The sequence below is a fragment of the Vigna angularis genome, chromosome 8 (genome assembly GCF_016808095.1).
Source record: "Vigna angularis cultivar LongXiaoDou No.4 chromosome 8, ASM1680809v1, whole genome shotgun sequence".
NCBI lineage: Eukaryota > Viridiplantae > Streptophyta > Magnoliopsida > Fabales > Fabaceae > Vigna > Vigna angularis.
In genome coordinates, this window is record NC_068977.1 from 7,221,724 (window position 1) to 7,243,263 (window position 21,540).

The 21,540-nt window shown below is 32.8% G+C and overlaps 3 protein-coding genes across 3 annotated transcripts; 1 reads left to right on the plus strand and 2 right to left on the minus strand.

Moving 5' to 3' along the window:
* Positions 1 to 934: 934 nt before the first annotated feature.
* Positions 935 to 2,603, minus strand: LOC108344970 (BAHD acyltransferase At3g29680). The gene has a single exon (XM_017583515.2). The coding sequence runs from the start codon at positions 2,503 to 2,505 to the stop codon at positions 1,111 to 1,113; it is 1,395 nt and encodes a 464-aa protein (XP_017439004.2). The 5' UTR covers positions 2,506 to 2,603; the 3' UTR covers positions 935 to 1,110.
* Positions 2,604 to 6,801: 4,198 nt separating this feature from the next.
* LOC108344898 (uncharacterized) lies at positions 6,802 to 9,161 on the plus strand. The gene is made up of 7 exons (XM_017583430.2): positions 6,802 to 6,976; positions 7,087 to 7,208; positions 7,344 to 7,396; positions 7,637 to 7,700; positions 8,011 to 8,053; positions 8,149 to 8,196; positions 8,629 to 9,161. Exons 1-7 carry the CDS (start codon positions 6,890 to 6,892, stop codon positions 8,932 to 8,934), a joined length of 723 nt encoding a protein of 240 aa, XP_017438919.1. The 5' UTR covers positions 6,802 to 6,889; the 3' UTR covers positions 8,935 to 9,161.
* Positions 9,162 to 10,804: 1,643 nt separating this feature from the next.
* Positions 10,805 to 15,564, minus strand: LOC108344876 (uncharacterized). The gene is made up of 6 exons (XM_017583407.2): positions 15,415 to 15,564; positions 14,276 to 14,657; positions 13,327 to 13,523; positions 12,532 to 12,673; positions 12,191 to 12,344; positions 10,805 to 11,143 (listed from the first exon to the last, which is right to left on the minus strand). Exons 1-6 carry the CDS (start codon positions 15,441 to 15,443, stop codon positions 11,112 to 11,114), a joined length of 936 nt encoding a protein of 311 aa, XP_017438896.1. The 5' UTR covers positions 15,444 to 15,564; the 3' UTR covers positions 10,805 to 11,111.
* Positions 15,565 to 21,540: the final 5,976 nt, after the last annotated feature.

The window sequence follows — 21,540 nt, forward strand, 5'->3', positions numbered from 1 at the left end:
GTGTGTATATATATATAACTACTTTATTAACTTGGCCATGTTACAACTTGAATGTAACATGATCGGCATAGCTCGTCAATAATGATGTATCATGTGGACATCCAAGAAATCCAACTACTTCATGTTCTTAGTGAATAACATCCTTGTGCTACTTAACAACATTTTGTTACTCTCACTAACATTTTCCTACTACTTATCAAGATCATATGAGGTAATGATGCAACTTCTCCAAATTTACCAGGATGACATTTTTCTACAAGTAGATGTCGTAGTTTCCCTTCTACCTCCACTTTGTGGAGAACTCTAACCTCAAGACATAAAGACACCTCGTGTTCTTATCATTTTTATAACAAATAAATTAAAAAAAAGATTAAAAGCAATACAAATAACTATATTTAAAGAGAATAAATAAAAAAACAATAACATAAACATTAAACCATATCAAATAACTAAACCATAAACTATAAACAACAACACACAAAATAAAAAAAACTTCGAGCGAAAGGATCTTCCAAATTGAACTCCTACAGCACATCGCTCGATGAGAACTCCTAAAGTCCGCCGCTCGGTGTAGAGAGGAATGAAGACTTAAAGCGCATGGAAAATAGACTCCTTGAATACAACGTGAACGACCTCTCTTAAGCTCATAATAATTCTTGTCGCACCTCTTTCAATAAAGAGTTTGTTTGGGTTTGAAGAACTTATGTACTATAATAAATATATCAAACAGAATGGGTTTTGCTGTCACAAGCCTTTTATAAATATACAATTGATATTCAAGTAAAAACACATTAATTTATCCTATTAAAATAGAAACCTCGTTATAAAACATTTGAGTGTCGGAGTGTAAAACAATGTAGATTGCATTGTTAAAAAGGATTGAAAGATCTTAGTACCACCAAATAAAATATACATTTCTGAACCACATGATAAAGTAGAATACGCCTGGATTGTTGAATCAACTTTTGTAACAGAATAAGCTAATTTTCATTACACAGCAACTTTCACTTATTTATCACACAAAAGTAACAGATAAAAAAAGTGGGCATATATTTGCTCTTATTAGTGGGTGCTGTATCCAACATAATCAGACGGAAAGGTTGCAATTTTCTAAAGGGAATCAAGTCCTTGAAGAAAAAGGGAAGTAAAATCTTCCATCTCACTTTTACTTAACACCAATCCAATCTCAATTCCTCCACTGATATCCCTACTTTCACTGAGAGAAAATGCTCCTGTTTTGTCTGTGGATAACATATCCACCTTCTTTGGCCTTCCCCAACCAAAATCAATGCTATAAACCTCAAACAACGGAGACCCACCTATAGAAATCATTCTACCCTCCCCAAGGTCATTCATAATCCAAACCCATTTTTCTTCTCCATTCAAAACTCCCTCTTTCTTCACCCTATTCAAAGCCTCAACTATCCCCTCCAAAGCACAAATGAACCCATCTTTTCCAATCAACTCCTTAGTCAAAGCCACAACGAATTCTCCTTTAACGCAGTTTCCAAAATACGTGACTGGAATTGGAGGATCCAAGCGCGCTCTACAGTCAACAGTAAATATGAACAGCACATTTTCTTCCTTCACTCGGTTCGCTTTGACCAAACACGCTAACACATACGCACACGTAACAGAAAATGTTGAGAGATGAACAGCCCCTTTCACCTTAGAGTTTCCGTATTGTTTGAGCTTTTGAATCTGTGAAGGGGTCAATTCAAACAAACCTTTGAGTCCATCTCTCGGTGTTGCAGTGAGAGACTCCCACACCTTGAGACTTCGGTTATTCGAATCATTACGATTCATCCACTGGTCTTCGTACAGTTCAGCCAATCCAGAAGGGTATTTAATCAATGATCTGTCAAAGATAGGCGAAAGATAGTGAGGTAAGGATGGTGTTGGTGTTGGTGTGGGTTTAGTAGGGTTTTGAAGGTTAGAGCATATATAGGCCCATGCTTTGATGAACATGGATGAAGATTTTCCGTCGAAAGCTGCATGGTGTGTGGTTACTCCAATGCAAAAGCCAGCGTTTGGGAACAGAGTGACTTGAACCGCCAACAGAGATGCTTTATCATGGGAATTGGCCAAGTGGGGTGCTAAATCGTTGCGTTGTGATGCTTCACAGAGATGGGAGCAAAGATGGTTGAAGTTTAGGTCGGACTCAGCAACAGTGAAGGAAACAGTGTCGCCGGGGAGATAGTTGATGATGGGTTTGGGAGAGTGAGAGGGCCATGTGAGAGTGCCAGAGAAAGGGAGGAAGTGTTGGAGAGTGAGGGAAAGAGAAAGTTTGAGAGAGGGAAGAAGAGAATGAAGGAAAGAAGAGGTTGTGTGTGGGAAGTGATAGAAGAAGAGACGTTGAACAGGTGGAAATCGAAGCCATAAGAGGTCGAAGAAGGTTAGTGGAAGAGAGGTTGGAACAAGGGTGGAAAGGGTTGGTTCCTGAAACGGTGCCACCGAACAAACTTGGATAACTTTGAGAGGTTCTGGTGATGATGCTTCAGTCATGGCTCAGAGGAATGGAGAAGCACTGGTGCAATTGGAAAGGAAGTGAAGGTTCGTCTATGTTTTGGATGACATTTATTGGTGCTGGAAGTCCCACGTTGCTTAAAATTTATCTGATGATCAAACTGCAATAAATAACAATGATGTGACATTTAAAATATTTGTAGGTGTCAAAATATTATTTCTTAATTACAATATGTAGTATCATTTATTACTATGAATTAGTGTGTCGGCTAATTTGACATATGCCTAATTCGTACTAAGAAATCTCGAAGGAAAATGTTTAACTCACTGCAATATACGGTATAACACTTTCCCACCACTAATATTATCCACCTATATTTATTTGTTATAATTTTTAGAATGGAAGCTTACAAAAATAATATGTTGAGTGTAGAAATGTATTATAGTATATTTTTTCAAATTATTAAGTGGCATTAATACATGATCTGGAATTGCTGCATTTAAAATTATTATGTGGATAAATCGTGGTGAAGTACGAAAGCAGTTGGATTTATTGGATAAAATGATTAGATAAAATAAGATATGGATATGAATCAAAAACAAATATGTGAAAAAAGATTTCCATAATAAAAAAAAGATGAAGCTAATGGATTTATAGAAATAAATAACATTCATTTATACATTTCAATTTTTTCATAATGGTTTAAAAATATTTATAAAATTTACTAAAAATTATTAATTTTAATAAGATATTATAAATAATTATCCAAATAATATATTATATCATATACACGAATATATTTTATATTTTAATTTATAAGGTTTAATTAAGAATAAAATAGATTTCTTTAAACATTGTTAAATTTATACTTTTCAACATGTTTCCGTACATGTATCCAAACGATAATAAAGTATTATTATGTAAATTATAATTTTTAGTAATTAAATTAGTTATAAGAATTCACTAATTTTGTTGTTGATTATTTTTTAAAAACACTTAATGGATTTATAATCAATTTTTTTTTGTGGGCCTCTCTTTTTTGTTAACAATAAAAAATATGAATTAATAAAGGGTGTTGCTCCCTTCACCACCACGTCTTTCTCCTTCCACCTCCCCAATTTTTTCTAATTCCAATTATATCCTCAGATTAAATTTTTTTACTTTTACTATTTTAATTTATTTCAAACTTAATTTTTCTACTTTACTTCCTCCACCCTACTTTCCATCTTCCATTTCCGTTGAACAATCTCTTTTCCGTCTTCCATTCCACTACAACCCTCTTCTCCATTTCTTTCTTCTTCATTTTCCTATGGAGGAGCGTTTGGTGTGGAGGAGCCGTTGGTGCGGAGGAGGTCGTTCATCTGGCGTGGAGGAGCTTGGATCTGCGTCGTCCAGGTTTGTTCTCCGTTCACCATTCTCTGTTTATCTCTGTTTATCTGTCGAGCTTTCTGCTTGAGCGCGTTTGAACAGTGTCCACGAAAGGCCAAAACGGATGTGGGACATCCGTTGGCCTTCGACGGATGTCGGACTTCCGTCGACGGATGTTGGATATCCGTTGAAGGCCAATCGGACATCCCACATCCGTTTTGGCTATCGGGATGCTGTATTTTTTTTTTAATATTTTAATTGTTTGTAAAATTATTATAATTAGAATATATATTTGATATATTTTTTGTTAATTTTTTTAAATATAGTTATTTGATAAATATATATATATATATATATATATATATATATATATATATATATATAGTTATTTTTAGATTTTCTTTAACCTTTTATATTATTATTTGAATATTTTATAAATTTTTCTATTTGTAGTTTCTAAATGAATTGATTAAGTTTTTGAATTAGATATGTAAACTTTTATATATTTAAATTATTTTTATTTCTTGAAATAAATATTATTAATTTAATTGTATTTAATATTAGTAAATTTGTATTTGTATTTAATTTATTTATAGTAAATTTGTATTTGTAATAATATTTAATTTAATAATAATTAAATGGAAATGTATTTAAATATTTTTTTTAATTAATTAGCTAATTGTTTCTTTTATTTAATTTTTGTTGTAGTTAATAAATTAATTATTATTAGTTTAATTTATTTTGAATTGCATTTTTTATAATTTATTAATGATATTTAAAACAATAATTTTCTTAATTTTTGAAATTAAACAAACAAATTATTGTTAGAAATGGCAAGAACACGTGGTTCATCTTTTAGTTCTCGAGGTGAGAGTTCTCGAGGAGAGAGTTCGTCGTAGGGCGAAGATCGGAGAAGACCTACCGTTTCTGCTCATAGAAGTCGTGCAACTCCTATCCAGGATGACCCCATAGTTGAGGAGCGAGCCGTTGAGGAACAAACATATGAGGCGTATGAGACTCATGGTGAGGAGAATGCATTTAAGGCCCCTAATGACGATGACGATGAGGAGGAGCATGTAGATGTTCATGACATACAAGAGGATGTCGGTGGATTTCCTGGAGGTCCACGTGATGGTTCATTGCTAACGCACTATGTTCAGCATGTAACTTATGCTATTTCACAAGGCCGGGTGAGTGCAAAAATAAAATTTATTTTATTATTTTTTTAATAGAAATTTTATTAAATATTGATGTGTAGGATCGAGGGGACACACTGAAGTTGATCTCGCACGGAAAAAAAGTAAATAAGTTAGGACCATGCCACGAGGCAATTTGGGTTTCAGCAAGACATTCCATGACCACCGACTACGGTTCCAGATGCAGATGTAGTGGTCATTGATCATGTTTGGTTGCACTTTAGAGCTCACGTTGTGAGTAATGTCAGACATGCAGCATCCCCTTCTGACTGTGTCGATGGGTACATTCAGTGGTTCAGGAGGGTTTCGCATCCTTATATTATTGAGCTGCAAATGACGCGCGACCAGCTCTTGCGCCTAGACAGCGCCCCGATGTTCCACTGGAGGCACGACCCCATCGTAGATCGTCTCCACCTTCACCATCTGGCGCCCTGGTATGTTATTTTTCATTGCTTATATTAATGATGTATCATGTGGACATCCAAGAAATCCAACTACTTTATGTTCTTGTTGAATAATATCCTCGTGCTACTTAATAATATTTTGTTGCTCTTCAATAACATCCTCCTACTACTCATCAAGATCATATGAGGTAGCGATGCAACTTCTCCAAATTTACTAGGATGACCTTTTTCTACAAGCAGATGTCGTAGTTTTTCTTCTACCTTCACTTTGTGGAGAACTCTAACCTCAAGACATAGAAACACCTCGTGTTCTTGTCATTTTTATAACAAACAAATTAAAAAAAATTTTAAAAGCAATACAAATAACAAATAACTATATTTAAAAAGAATAAATAAAGAAAACAACAACAATTTAAAAACATATTAATTTAACAAATAAAAACAATTATATATATATATATATATATATATATATATATATATATATATATATATATTTAAATCCTAGACCTAGTAAACCTTAATCCTTAAATAGGAACACACAAAATAAAATTAAAAAAAAATAACAAGAACAACGAAATTAAAATAACAATTAAATAAAAAAAAAAAAAAAAAAAAAAAACATAAATCCTATAAAAGAACACACAATAAATAACAATCATTAAAAATAAATTAAAATAAAATTAAAATAACAATTAAAAAACTATATATATATATATATATATATAATTATGTGCTTAATTTTTTTAATTATATAATCTTAACTAATTAATTACATTTAAGTAATAATTTCATAAATTATTTTTTAAGTATTAAATTTATAATTTAAATAAATAAATTACATGTAACTTTTAATAATTTTATAAGATTATAAAAGTAAAAAAATTATGCTTTTTAAAAGTTTTGTAATCCTAAATCTCCAATTCTTTTCTATCTATGTTTAATAACTACGGATTTCAACTAAACTAAACATTTACAAATTAAATATTGTAAATAATGTATATCTTGTTCGAATGAGACGATAGGCTTGAAGGTTCAAGGTGACTTGCAAGAAAAGTTGTAATGGTGAAAGAAAATAAAAAGAAGAATTCTTTGTATGGGTGGTGCAGCGCTAGGATTAGGACGAAGAGTGAGCAAGTAAAAGTGGATGAGTATAGTAAATATATAGAAAGATTTTATTTATTTTTATCTTGATTAGAAGGTTAAAACAGGGAAATTAGAAATATTTAGAGGTGGAGTAATAAAACATTGAGTGGCATGAAGAAGGCCCAATCAAATTGATAGGTATGCGGAGCAGTGTTCATACATTCGAAACTCGTCACGCAAATAAAAAAAAAAACAGAAAAACAAAACTAGTTACCTAATCGAACAACAAAAGATCACATTAAAGAATGTGAAAAGTGTTTTTTTTTACTACGAAACGCAGGTTGTGAAGAGAATCAGCAGAAGCAAAGATGAGTGGCGGCAACAGGAGCGGACCCCCAAAGCATCAGAACAAGTACGCATGGAAACCCAACGCTGGACGCAAAATCAACGAAACTGTATGTGATTCAAACCATTCCTTCAATCTTACTTTGTTCCTATCAAATCATTGATCATAGAAAGAACATCTGAACATTATTTTTAATGTTGTTACTGTTTATATTCACAGGAAGTTGGAGGAAGGTTCAGACCCCTCTCTGAGATCACAGGGGTGTGTCCCCGTTGCAAGGAACAAATCGAGTGGAAACGTCGTTACGGAAAATACAAGCCTCTTCTTCAACCCGCTAAATGGTAGTATCATCTATCTATTCTCTTTTTCTCTTTGCCCTTTTGAAAAGAAGACTTTGTTTCCCATTTTTTCCATGAATTAGATTAGATTGTTATCTTTTTAGCTTTTGGTTGATTAGTTAGTTTACTGGGTTGCAGTCAGAGATGTTCCAAGCGCAATGTTCGACAAGCCTATCATAACTTGTGTTCTGGTTAGTATAACAATTGATTACTTTCACCTTTTTGTTTTTACTTTTGGGCATTGGCAAGTGGGTGTTCTTGGTGTGTGGGGGTCGAAAGAGAATAAAGGTGTGTGTTGAATTGGTTGGGCCTCGTGTTCACATGGTGTTTGTGAAAAGTGTTCTGAGGTGTATTAAATAATACCCTGACGAAATTTGTTGAGAACTGAAAATGTGTGTTTTGGTTGATCATTCGTTTTACTGTTGGTGTAGGTTGTGCCAAGGAGCATGGTATATGTGCAAAGTGCTGTTGCAGTAGGAAACAAATAGTTGGAAGGTTGTCTTTCTCACATTTGATGGAAGATTCAGTTTTTGTTTTTATTTATAACAACATAAGAAAGGTTTTTAAAAACAGAATGTTGATCGCAATGTCAAGGTTTTCAAGTTCATAGGGTCTGCTATTATGACCATATTGGCCACATTTGCTTTCAATTTTCCGCAATCTTGCAGTGAAAACCGCCACCCCAATTTGAAACCTTGGACATATATGTTTTGTGCAAAAGGGGCATCAGTTTGCACCTGCTGACCACAACACTCTAAAGGAAAAGATGAATCTGCATTTGATGCTTGATTTTTTTTTCTTGTAGGGATTTGTTAGAAGTTGAGGCTGAGCAAAAGATGCTTGACGAGGTTCCTTTTTCTATGCCCTTCCCTCCTTTCTGAATGTTATACTTGTTCTTTTATGCAAAGCGGACACTCATAGTAATACTGGATTTTTGTTGCAGGCCATTAAGAATTCTCGGGAGAGAGAAAGGAGAACCCTATTACGTGCTGTAAGATACCAAAACTAAGACCATTCATTTTTTTCACTGCATATTATGTTTCTCTCTTCTCCCTATCACTTTTATTCTAATCGATCTACCCCTGAAAATATTTATAAAACAAACATGACTATATATTGTATGTTGTTATGTAACATTTCGTTTGAAAATCATTTCACCAGGTTGAGTTTGTTAAAAAACTCTAGTTTATGAAATTTGTTGTAGTTAGTACCAGCTGTTTGTAATTCTCTAAAATTGTTCTATATGCATATGCTCATATAATATATTTTGAGTTTGTATTGGTATTTTAAAGTCATGATTCATTCTTCACTTATGGCAAAGGCCAAAGCCAGTACTTCTTTTTTTATACCATGATTGTCTTTCTGTCCTGCTCTGCATATGTGCTATGTTACTGATGATTCTACTTTCTACTTCTGTTATCAGATGAACAAAGGCAAATCTAAGAATTCGAATAGTACCCCATCAGATACTAAAGGTAATAAAGTTGGACAACTGTTTCCAAATGCATCACTTGAAGACTATGCCAAACTGAATAGTGTTAAGGTGGGGCATGATGATGGCGAAATTTGTGAAGATGATAGTGAGGGTGAAGTTTGTGAAGATGAAGATGATAACAGTGACAATGAAGATTGTGATGACGATGGTAACACCGACAGTGAAGATTGTGATGAGGATGACGACAAAAATGTTGAAAGCATAATCGATCACCCCAATTCCAAAAATGAATGATTCGGTGCACGAGTATATCAGTTTCCTGTAGAAATTCAAATTACAATATTTATTTCTTTGCAGACTATTTTCGGTGTATCTGTTGCGCATTAGGTGAGAAATATTGTGTTGAATACAAATTTTGGTGAGTTGTATCTTTATTCTGATCGCCTTATGGGCGGGTGCTTCCTCTTGTTTCATTGTATTTAAATTTTGAAGTGGTCTTCATTATTGATTTTTTGTCCTGACATGTTTTGCCGAGCATGATCATCAGTTTATTATAAAGTTATTAACTTCATTTTGAGGTCTACTTATCAAACCAAAAAAACATCTTAATGTTGAGAGCATGGTTATCAAACCCGTGGGCTGACTCTCGCACACCCATAAGTCTAGGCAGTGGTCACGACTCACGAGTTGTATTTGGTGTAATTTGAACTTACATAACAGTCATGTGTGTTGAACTAAGTTATTTTAGAATTATTGAATTAGTGTTTGATATTTTCATTAATTGTGGTGATGAAATTTTGAATTGGTATGATACTATAGACATTTATTTCATATGAAGTCGACTTTTATGAGTCTACTAGTTTGAGTTTACGAAATTCTTATGAGTCTTTGTAAACTCTTGAGTCTGATATCTTTGGTTATGGTTAAGAGATGCTAAGTTGCTTTGAGCTATGTTATAAAATTTAAGAGATTATTGAAGTTCTTTTTAGCATATTTTGGTAAGCTTTTCAATGGAATCTTGTAACTTCTTTCTACAAGTTTCTCTCATGCATATGTAGTTCATGGATGAATTTTTTTATCAAGATGTAACTTTAATATAATGGCAGACTTGATTTTGCCTATTATGCTGACGTTTTAAAAGGGTTAAATGTATATTTTTTTTAGTATGTGTAAATATAATTTTTTTAATTGATAGGTTACAGGTTATACTCCCAGCATTAAGATGTTTTTTGGTTATAGGTTATACTCCCACAACTACACAAGTTTTGACATGCCATTGCTGTATTTTCAATTATCTCAAGTGTTTAAGAAATTCTTATGTGAGATTTTGAGGTATCGCTCATTAGATTGGTAGAGGTCATTTTGACATATTGGCAAGAGTTTAACATATAACTAATGGCATTCGAGATGCTATGTAGATAAATTAAAAAATTAATTTAAGAAAAATTTCGTAAAATCAAAGTTAATTAAATTAAAAATAATCTAAACATGTCAATATCAAGTTTAATAATTTTTTTATGTTCCATTAAATAAAAAAGTTAAGCTTAAACCACCAAATTTTTAAAATTTCAAATCCAAATTTGAAGTGCTCAACTGGTTTATCACTACTTGTCTGGAATGGTTCCATTTCCAAATATTCAAAAGTGAGTTTAACTCTTCTAAAGAATGTCACTAGCAGAATAAATTGTATTAAACAAAATTCCTAAATCTACAAATGGCCTATAAAGAAATATTATAAGTTAGTCCAACTACTATTTTTACTAAACACTTTTCTTTAATAAACACTTTTCTTTAAGACAAATAAACTTCTTAATTAATCAAATAAACAATAAGCTAACTGAAATAATATGTTAAACACACTCAATTTGCCGTCTAAATAACTAAACCCGAATTTCCTAACGCTGATTTGCCCCTTTTTGGGAAATTATTTTAGAATAAAATAAGTCATGATAATCACATAACAAATTTTGCTACCTTTCAATAAGAAAACCCGGATATATCTTAAACACTTCAAAAACTCCAATTCTACTCATATCACAATGACCAGTGATGAGGTGCAAAACAAAATAAAATGAAATGAGAAAACAGTGAAGGCAAACCTGCAGGAGAAAAAAAATCTGATTGTAACCATTTTCCTCCTATTGTAATTATCAATAACAATGTTAGAAGAGAACGCATCTAATCCAATTTAGTCTTCGAAAAGAATGGAAAAAAAAATTATAGTACAAAAATTTCCATATTTATGTTCCTAACGATTAATTCGTTGAACAATCAATTAGCTCAACTGTCTGCTTAAAGTTTAAAACCTTTTAAGCAGTAAATCTAGTGCATATGTGACTGGTTATGTGGCTAAAAAACTAACAGGTATGTCCAGCAGCAAAACTCTTGCTCAATTGCCATTGTGATTTTTCCAGTAATGTCCAGCGAAGCATTTGAGACAAAATTCTTGGACAATTCCAAACTACATCAGTTTACACATCTTCATCCTTTGCACACACGCGCTCTGAGTGAACAAACATTGAAATAATTTCAACATAAAGCTAAAATATTTACCTACAGAATAGGTTCTAGGATACAAGAAGATTAAAAATGTGCCAGACTCTTTTAACAGACAAAACCATGAAAGAAACCAAATAACAAGTCTACGGTATGAAAAAGTCTCTTCAAAAAGGGCATAAACTATGCAATGAATGGGACGATAAATCGAGTGTGAAGAAATAAATTAAGTCCTTATTAAAAATTTTGAGACAGGGTCATCAGAATTTACATTAGTAAGTTCAAAATTCTGACAACTAGAAAAACGTAGATTATTAATACCTCTTCTTTTGTGCAAAACTAATTAAATATGCATCGCTTCATTCCTAAGTGAGAGGACTGATAAAGCTAAAGTATTTAATAAAATAGGGGTGTCTGGTACATGGATTTTGATTGCTAAATGAGGGGAGTCCATAAATTTAAATAAAGATTCAAGGTTTGACTGAAAAATAGAACTAATAACAAGGAAAAAGTCAAATCAAAAGGGTTTAGGATTCTTAAATATGGGAGTTAAGAATATAACCATCCCTTGTGAAAATTTATCATGATATATTTCCAGTTATAGTTAATTTCAGTAAGCACACTACTTGCAGCCCAACATGCACCATATAAAAGTGGGAGATAGACTAAATGTAAAATTGAATCATCTTATTATGGATGATGCATTTAACTTCAAATGTAAATGCATTACATAGTATCATATGCAGTACCACAAAAAATTACCAACAGAACTAACTACTCAGCCTGACCATAATTCCGAAATAAGATCGAAGCAAATAAAATTAATAAATCACCAAAACAAGGATAATTAGAGTTAATAAAAAGTAATGGGTTAAGTTCAATATTTAACTACAGTCTACAAACCAGAATAAACAAACAGGATTGTAAACACAGGAAGTAATTAGAGTTAATAAAAATTAATGGGTTCATTTCAATATTTAACAGCAGTCTACACCAAACCAGAATAAACAAACAGGATTGTAAAGATAGGGAGAAATCAGAGAGCACGACTTACTCAGATATTCATAAGCCAGAATCATTGAAGTGCCCCACGCTGACATGCTGAAAAACCTTGGACCTAATCCTCTATATAAACCTTTCCAACCATCTTCAAGAATCAAATCTTTAACAACTTGTTTTACAGAGATTTTCTTTTCAAGTCCAGTCACCTATAGTGCAAGCCATTGAGTGAGGAAAATTTAGTAGGCAGCGACAGATTAAATAAATATGATTGAGATTCAATCACAATATTATACAATCAAAATACAAGCATTAACATCAACACTGCAGTAATGACCAAATGATGCAGAGAACTTGTGCAATAGAAAGAAATGTGTTCAACAAGGTTATGGATACCTGTAACCGTGTCTTGATTGTATCCAACGGGGTTGTAATACAGGATGCAGTAGCACCAGCAATGATCCCTCCAGTAGCCTGAACTAACATAATCTTTAGTAGACTAGGAGTGCCTTCCTCACCGGAGTTATCCCCCAAGATTCTGCCAAAGCAATCGGTAATAATGATCATTAAAAATCAGATAGTTTACCTTGGAATGCAGAAATAACATATTAGTATGATGTGCTTTATGAATTCGTTACACTGTAAATGGTAAAATTCACCAATCTAAAGTAGCTTAAAAAAATATAAGCTCACTTTGGTTTATGCTTTTGTTTTTGGATAGGTTCTCTAAGTCCGGTAGAAATGAACTATTCAAACTTATATACATGGATTTTATATACATTGATCTGACCAGGATAGCATCAAACTTCAAGGATCTTTACCAGATTTTTTGCAGTTTTACCATGTCCTTGTAATACAACAAATCTACACATCTTTAACTTGAATGAGCTAATTTTAAAATCACTGCTTTCATTGTAATCAACATGTACACAGATGATAAATCGGAACCAAACTGATTGATAGATTGCAAACATTTACAGGTTCTTTCGATACACTCTTATTTTTAATAGCATAGTAACCTTGGGGTGTTAGTTAAACATAAAAAAGAAGAAAATGACAGGGTTAAAATATACGAATTTCAAAAGATTTTCTGTTTTTCTAACCATTTGATAAACAACATCTTATAAAGGAATAGGTAATATGAGCAATGAAAGAGCTTTAAGACTCCAGAACAGCATTACCATGTCTCACCTCCATAAGTAATGTTTACTTGAGCCATAACTTGCCCACCACACAGCACTAGATGGTACATATGTCACGACAGATAGACCAAATCCTCTATATAATCCCCTAATGCCATCAGACCTTAACACCTTACGAGCAACATCCAAACCCCCCCTATATTGCGTATGGCCAGAGTATCCTTGCACCATCAACTTTTGGCTAACCTTAATATCATTCAAAAGGTAGTTAGCATATGAAAATTGATACAATTATACTACTAATTAGGTAAGAATGCAGAAAAGGAGATAATGGAAATAAAAAATAACAAGATATTAAATTAATATGCAGTATTGTGAAGAGATGAAACTTAAGTAGATAAAGAAATATGGAAAGCACCTCTAAGAAAGAAATCATCTATGATAAACATTACTATCTAAACATGTCATTAGCACCCTTAAAAGAAGCACAATATACATGGAGAAAAAAGATAAAACACCATAGTATGCTGATAAAACACATTACTAGAAAACCTTTCTTTCAAACCTTAAAATTTCTGATACATGAGTTTATGGAACTAACCAAGTTAGAGTTTGACTACAAAAAAATGTACAAAATAGTTTAAATTTAAAAATGTATCTAATAGAACTTATAAAGCCATATGAAAAATTAAGTACAAAAATACTTCTAGAGCTAAAATAAAATTGAATTGCAACAGATATGTCAAGAACTCCACTGTATATATTCAAGCTTCAATATTTGGCAAAGTTAAAAACAAACTTAAAAAACTGTTGACCAGCTTGCACTGTCAAAATAACTAACTTATAAAAGATGTATTCAAATGTACCACAACATACAAATGTGTTAGCATAGCATCATATACAGACATCAGTGAGTCCAAAAGAGTATATTTTTTTAACTACAGAAATACAGACACTTGTGCACAGCGGTTGAGGTTAGGAGAATTAGATTATTATACCACATCAATTGGAACAAACATAGCTTGTGCCAAAAGTGATGATGTCATGCCTGCTACTCCATTTGATATGGCAGCCTGGGTGGTATCAGATAGTCTAAATGGCTCCAGCATCCTGAGGGAAGCCACCTTTGTGGTCTCCAAGGCAGTAAGAAATATGATTCTGGTAGGAATTGTACCAGTCATAACTGTAAAAAACCCTTTATACAAACCACGGATGCCATCCGTTTTAAGTAATCCTTTCACAACAGATAATGCACTTCTCTCCAGAGTATCCTTTGAAGCAACCTGCAGCCTAGTTTTCACAACAGAAACCGGGTAGAGTGCTACTGTAACACCTGTAAAGAGTCCTGCTCCCACGACATAGAACTTCTTTTTATCTAGCCTACAAAAATAAGTGGGACTTATTAAATGTATAGAGCTTCAAGACATCAAATTCATCATCCATAAAACATATTCCAAACCAGCCAATTCAAATGTCTAGAATAAACCACCGACTTCTTCCTACAGTTATTACCCACTGTCCCTACTAGTCCCCACCAAATTATTTGCGTAATTCTTGAAGTATTGAGTACTTATCAGTTTGGTCTCCCGCTCAATATATTTTTGTGAAATCCAAGGATCGATTTGAAGGATTGTTTAATATTTGGAGGACTACTTGACATGATTTCGGATACTTTCAGGACTACTCACAAAATCCCTTCGCAAGGTAAGGCTTGCTTGCGTTTATATACTCCATTTAGTCATATATCTAAAAGACGTGAAATCTTAAACACAAAGAGAGTAATAGTTTAGATATGAAATTGGTGATTTACTCAGTGCATATTAAGAAACACTGGTGCAAGATTCATTGAGCTCTGAATAGGAAAATGAAGCAACAATACAAGCATAGAGACACAACCTAGAATCTTGAATCAAGAATCTTGTTAGTTGAAATATCTTCTAATCGAGCAAACATAAACAGCTAACACTACATTTCTTCTTGTAAGCCTTACTTCAAACAGTTATAGTGCATATCATGTATATTTCTTGAACTCATTTTTAGTTCATTATCTTTAATTGTTCATGCGAATGTTGCAATTCACACTGTAAAAGAACTAATAAAAGCGTGAAATAGCAAGAAATGGAGAAAGTGAGAAAACCTGTCCCAATCAATATCGGAAGAGGCCATTGCTCCAGCGGAGAAGAGAATCGTTCATGAGTAGCTCAGTGCTGCTGCAGATTTCGAATATGGAAGAGATGCAAAACTGAGAAGGAAGAGCATACGCAAGGAACTTTGTATCATTTATAGAGAATATGCCAACTCCTGTTTTGTTTCCTATTTATTTATTTTTTATGTTTTAAAAATTGTTTTTAATTTTTTTATTGATTTGTCAAACATGTGTATTGATTCATCCTCTCTAAGAAAAACTTATATTTATCATAACTTTTATAAAACAATTTATAAATATGTTAATAATATATAAAATTTAAGGTTTAATTCTTTTCGACATCCCTATTTGTGTAGAATTGTCTCATATAGGTGTTCGTTTTCTAAAGTGTATCAAAATGGTCCTTAATTTTGAAAATTGAGATCAATTCAGACCTTTCCGTTAAGTTGGTTGGACGGCGTTAAAGAAATTGATGCGTGGTTATTGAGATGACTGACGTGGCATTGTTGTTGACCTGGCTTAATGGTGAGTTTTTATATTTAAAAAAATTAAATTTTTATGACCTGGCGTCTCCTTACCATCTTCTCCCTAGCATCGTCGGCAACATCACCGCCGCACAACCCCGGACCACCGTCAACCTTCAAACAGTGCCACCAGCCTCCATCAAAACCGCGAGAACAGCCACCCAGAATCGCGATCCTCATCGCGTCTCTCTTCGCGAGTTCGGCAATCTCGAACCACCATCATCTTCGCCACAGCACCACTGCAAACAACATCGTGCCACCGCACCGCCAACCACAAGTCATCATCATCGTGCCACCATTCATTTTCCCAATCATCATCTCAAACCTGCATATCCAAAAACCCAATCCGATCTGAAAAATCCTTCGAACCCTAAACGCCGAAATCAAACTCCAAGCCAGAATCCCAATTCTGGGTTTGTTTGCAGGTCTGATTGTGGTTACAGGTGGAGATGAACGAAGGAGAAGATGATTCGCGCCATGGGTTTCTGCATGTTTTCTCTGACAGGTGCGAGGGTGATGAAGGTTAGTGGTTGCGATCATGGCAGCGTCTTCACGGAGGTTTTGTGGCGCTAAGGTTTAGCGAAGCAGCTGCGAGATGCGAAAAAAAAGAGGCGATTCGGAGAGGCTTGCATCTCTGGTTTGGGGGAGGTTGCGGCGAAGCTTGCGAGGAAGGAGATCGAATCACGCTTGGTGGCGGAGGACGAAGGAATCACGATTCTGGTGGCTGATACGATTCACGTTTCTGCGATGGTGGATAGCAGCGATTTGAAGGTTGACGGTGGTGGCTTCAAGGTGGCTAACAGCTAGGGTTTCTGGGTTTCCTCCTTTCCCCTATCTGAAACCCTAATTTTGGGTAGGAAAGGGGTTGACACGTGGCAGGTCTTCACTGGTCACGTTATGAATCAGTCAAAGTTGGTCAACAAGACTCTTTTGATGCCATGTCACCTTGTAATTAAAGGACACCTCAGCATCTCACTCATCAATTTTTTTAACACCGTCCAACCAATTTAACGGGAAGGACTCAATTGATCTCAATTTTCAAAATTAAGGACCATTTTGATACACTTTACAAAACGATGACCTATCTCAGACATTTCTACACAAATAGGGATGTCGAAAAGGATTAAACCTAAAAATTATTAGGTAACAAAATATATGAAAACAGAAATTGAGTAATAAAATTATGATAATTAATGGATAAATTATTTAGTTAAATTAAAATTGAAAGAGTACCGAAATTCAGAAAAGAGTAAGGGCAAAAGGTTCAATAGCATAGCAATTAAAACACATAATAACATTTTTATTAAAGTTATATGTGTAACTGTCAATATTTCTTTTTCTTTACTCTATTTATCCTTTATTACATCTTCCAACTGTAGTTAATAATCTATTTACTATTATGTAATCTTCATTATTTAGTTTTGCTAATCTTTTTTTCTTTTTCTTTAGTTTTGCTAATCTTTTTATTTTATTTATAAAAAATATTAAAACACACGGAATGTTCCTTTTTTAATAATATATATATATATATATATATATATATATATATATATATATGTATGTATGTATGATTTTTAATGTTTTAGGATAATGTGTGTATAGATTGTGGCGGATGAAAGTCTTATGAGAAGCCAAAAACACAATTGGTTAACTCTTCCTCTAGTCCCCACCACTCTTGTGTAGTTATAAGACTTCCGTCTTTTTTTCTTATATAAATACACTTAAAAGAATACTAGTTCAAAAATAATTATTTGCAAACAAAACCCAATAACTCAATAAGGTCATACAGTTTTAATAATTTAGTGATCGGAAAACATTGTTGATATAAATATCTGTATACTAATAATATATATAATCAAATATCATTTGATTATGTCATTATATTTTTTATATTATATATCTACGTCACATTGTTGATATTATTGTATTAATTATAATATATATACAATAAATTGTTATTTTATTGATATTGTTTGATATCATTTTGATATTATTTGTCTTTTACAAAAAGTCTTATAAAGCTCCAAAACCTTGTAAATACACGTGATATTTTATCAGAAAATACATTATTTCTCGTACTCGCTCTTTTATTTAAAAGATTCAAACTTTCTTAGTGACTTTAGTATTAGAATGTCGTTTATAAGTGAATATTTTCTTATGTTCCAATCCTCATAAGCATATAATCCATTATGAACATTCGGCATTCATCGTAGGATATTAGTAAAACTTTTTCCTGACCTTACTATTTCGTGGTTACCACGCGAAGTCAAGCTTAGTTGTCACATGAGATGAAGTCCAACCCAATGATAACCCTCAAAAGTCAGATGCAGACACTAATCTAGTAGAACGAGCAACTGTGTAAGCGTTGCAACAAAGAACTTAAAGCCTTACACAACAAAATTTTTTATATGAAGCTACACAACACTAATTCATTTTATTTTATTATTTTTATTATTTACCTATTTAATTATTTTCCTCGGGTCTTATATGATATGCTCGACATAAATCCTGAAAAGATGAAGGATGTCCCTACCACAACCACTGTTAGGATGAAGAGTCAACAAAGTCTTAGAACTCTACTAGACATCCTGAAAAATGGGTAAACCAGGAAAGAAGTCAGACTTATTAGACACACCCCTATCATTTGAATTTCCAAGATATGAACTGAAGTATCTAAAAAACACTAAAAAGGGGTTCAATAGTCTTTTTGGAAAACGTTTTTCGCAACCCTTCTAATATAGCACGTTGTCAAGCATGTGAAATATTCTTTCAAAAGCTTAAACACTCAACTTGAAATATATGCGTTGATAAGATTGTCGTGCTATTCAGAATACTTCTACTACGGTGTTTGTAAGAACTTCTTTTAAAAGTAAAGGATCGTTTAGCTTGAAAGTTCTTATATTTTCAAATATAAAGCTCAACTACAGGTTTTCTAAAAGGATCGTTTAGTAAAGAGAAGAGAGAAAAGCACAAAAGATTTTATACTGGTTTGCTCCAACTAAGCTACGTCCAGTCTCTTCCGCAGAGGGTTCCACTATAATCTTTACACAATTACAAATGAGTATTAGCATCACTCCTGACACTCAGCTACCTCGCTGAGATTTTCTTTGAGTATTCCCACCATTCCTGGTACTTAGCACCCTGTTGAGATTTCCTTGCGTATTCGTACCACTCTTGATACTAGACTATGGCGCCTAGATTTCTCAACTCAAAAGAGTTTAGTGTTAAGTATTTTAATTCTCTTCAGAATTACAATCAAAGATTGCTTACAAGCAGTTCATACTAAATTTCTCTACGACAGGATTTGATTTCAATACAATGGAATCTAAACACTCATAGGTGTTTCTCTCTATACTCTTACAACAGTAAGAAATTTGACGCTTAAGCTCGAAAGTATCTCTTTCTCTTTTTCTCTTCTCTTCTCTTTTCTTCACCTCAGATGTATTCTTCCTTTAAGCTCTTTTATCTCTTTTTCTCTTTCGGAGGGATATGTCGTTATAAGCTTTGTGCACTTTGGTTATCCTCTATTCTATCCTCTTGATTTTATTCTTCAGAGATCTTCTATATATAGGCTTCATGAATATTTATCTATTAGATTGCGTTTGTAGTTTATAGTTTATGATACTTGTGTTTTCTTTTTCTTCTTTTTCTCAGCAGTCGTCGTGTAAGTCAACTTTGTCAAAATAGACATGCTTTTTCAGTCATTTGCTTAAAATAGGTTGTACGATCTTTTTAGACTTTGCTTTAAGAGATGAACATTCCATGATTATCTCTTTTGTCTCTAATGTCCACAAAATATTGAAATATTTAATAGAGATCACATCACAATATATTGAAATATAAGTAGTCTTTGATTTTATTACAATTAAAAATTTCTTACAATTTTTTTTTCCTTTTTAAGGTTTTTTTTCTTGATTGAGTTTCCTTAAGTTGTTTTCAATTAGGCACATGAATAAATAAATTTATCATTCCCTTTACACTTTAATTGCTTATTATTTACAAAATATTTTTAAATAAATTTGGGTTTGATTTATATCCATGTATGTACACTGTGTTAGAAGAGTAATTTTTATCATTATCAAAATGACTTATATTTCAATTTATATCCATGTAAATATCAATATAAGAGATGATTATGAAATAAAAAAGATTCGATTTTGATTTCTATTCATATAATTATGATTGCCAAATTCATGAGTTGACTTAGAAGTAAACTCGTTTTTTAAGCAAGTCTGGTAGACTCGCCATAAACTTGGCCAAACTTGTGATCTTGCAATCAAGTTGGCGAGATCAAGCGAGGATTTTATTAACGAAAAATTACGACAATGATAGTCATTTGATGTGATGTGTGAAAAAAAGTCCTTATCATAATTAAGGTTTCATTTGTTTCCTTATTCTCCACTACTTGTCATTCTCGATGTTAGGGTTATTTCTTTTTCTCAACTACTCGCTGCTACTCACATTGTTATTTGTGACGTGGTTGTCCCAATTCATCGCGCCATCATTTGGTCGACTTGTCACACATGTTCTTTTCCCTGTTCATGGTGTTATTGTTATTGTCGTAATTTGTAACATTTTATCCACATATCACTCATGGTGATGTTGTTATCTAGAAGAAATAATGGAATGTTTATTTGATGAATCCATATGAGGGACATAAAGACTTTGTCAAGAAAAATGAAGAATGTTGTGAAAAAAATTGAAGTGGTAATTAGAATTATGTAAATTGTGATTGTGATCATACAAATGTGTCTTGGCCTTTTAATATGTTAAAACGTGTTTTTAACATGTTAATCAACTCCTCTTTAAAGAATATGTAATTATATATTAATGGATTGAATTTACTAACAATCAATTAATTTCTCTAGTTAAGAAAAAGTTACATTGGTTTATATGATGTATAACTTAAAGTCAATAATAATCAAATTAGGAAAATCGTTGTTCTTCTATTTGATCATATTGAGTTAGAGGATGAATAGATAACTAAAGAGGGAGATGTAAATTTTGTTGAGATTGAGCAAGCTCAAATTGAAAATGATGATGAAAATGTTCACTTAGATGAAGCAACAAAAGATCCCAATTTTAGATGCACTAATAACATAACTTTTTATACCAATGTGGTCGTACAATTTTCATCTAGGGAAGAATTGGATGAAAATAGTGAAGATGGTTATGGAGATGATAATTAACCTTATATAGAATAAATTAACCTTTTAGTCCAACACATGCCTCACATTAATGCTCTGTTTGTATTCCATATGTCGACTGTTTGAACGAATGTGTGAAGGCGAATTTTTCATCTACTCTTGCATCTGTTTCCATGCATGTGAGGGAATTTAAGAGAGCCTATTTGTGTGAGAGAGGGAGGGAGTGTTCTCGAAAATTGCAAAGATTCACTACAAGAAAAATGAAAATTATCTACTGATATTTATATACGGATTTTAATCCGTATATAATATATATATTACATACGGATTTTGGAAAGTGAATTACATACAGATTTTATGTACGAATTTTTTCTGTATATAAAATTCATATATAAAGTTTAGCATGTTAGAATGGAAAAATTTGTGAAAAACTAACATCCGTATAT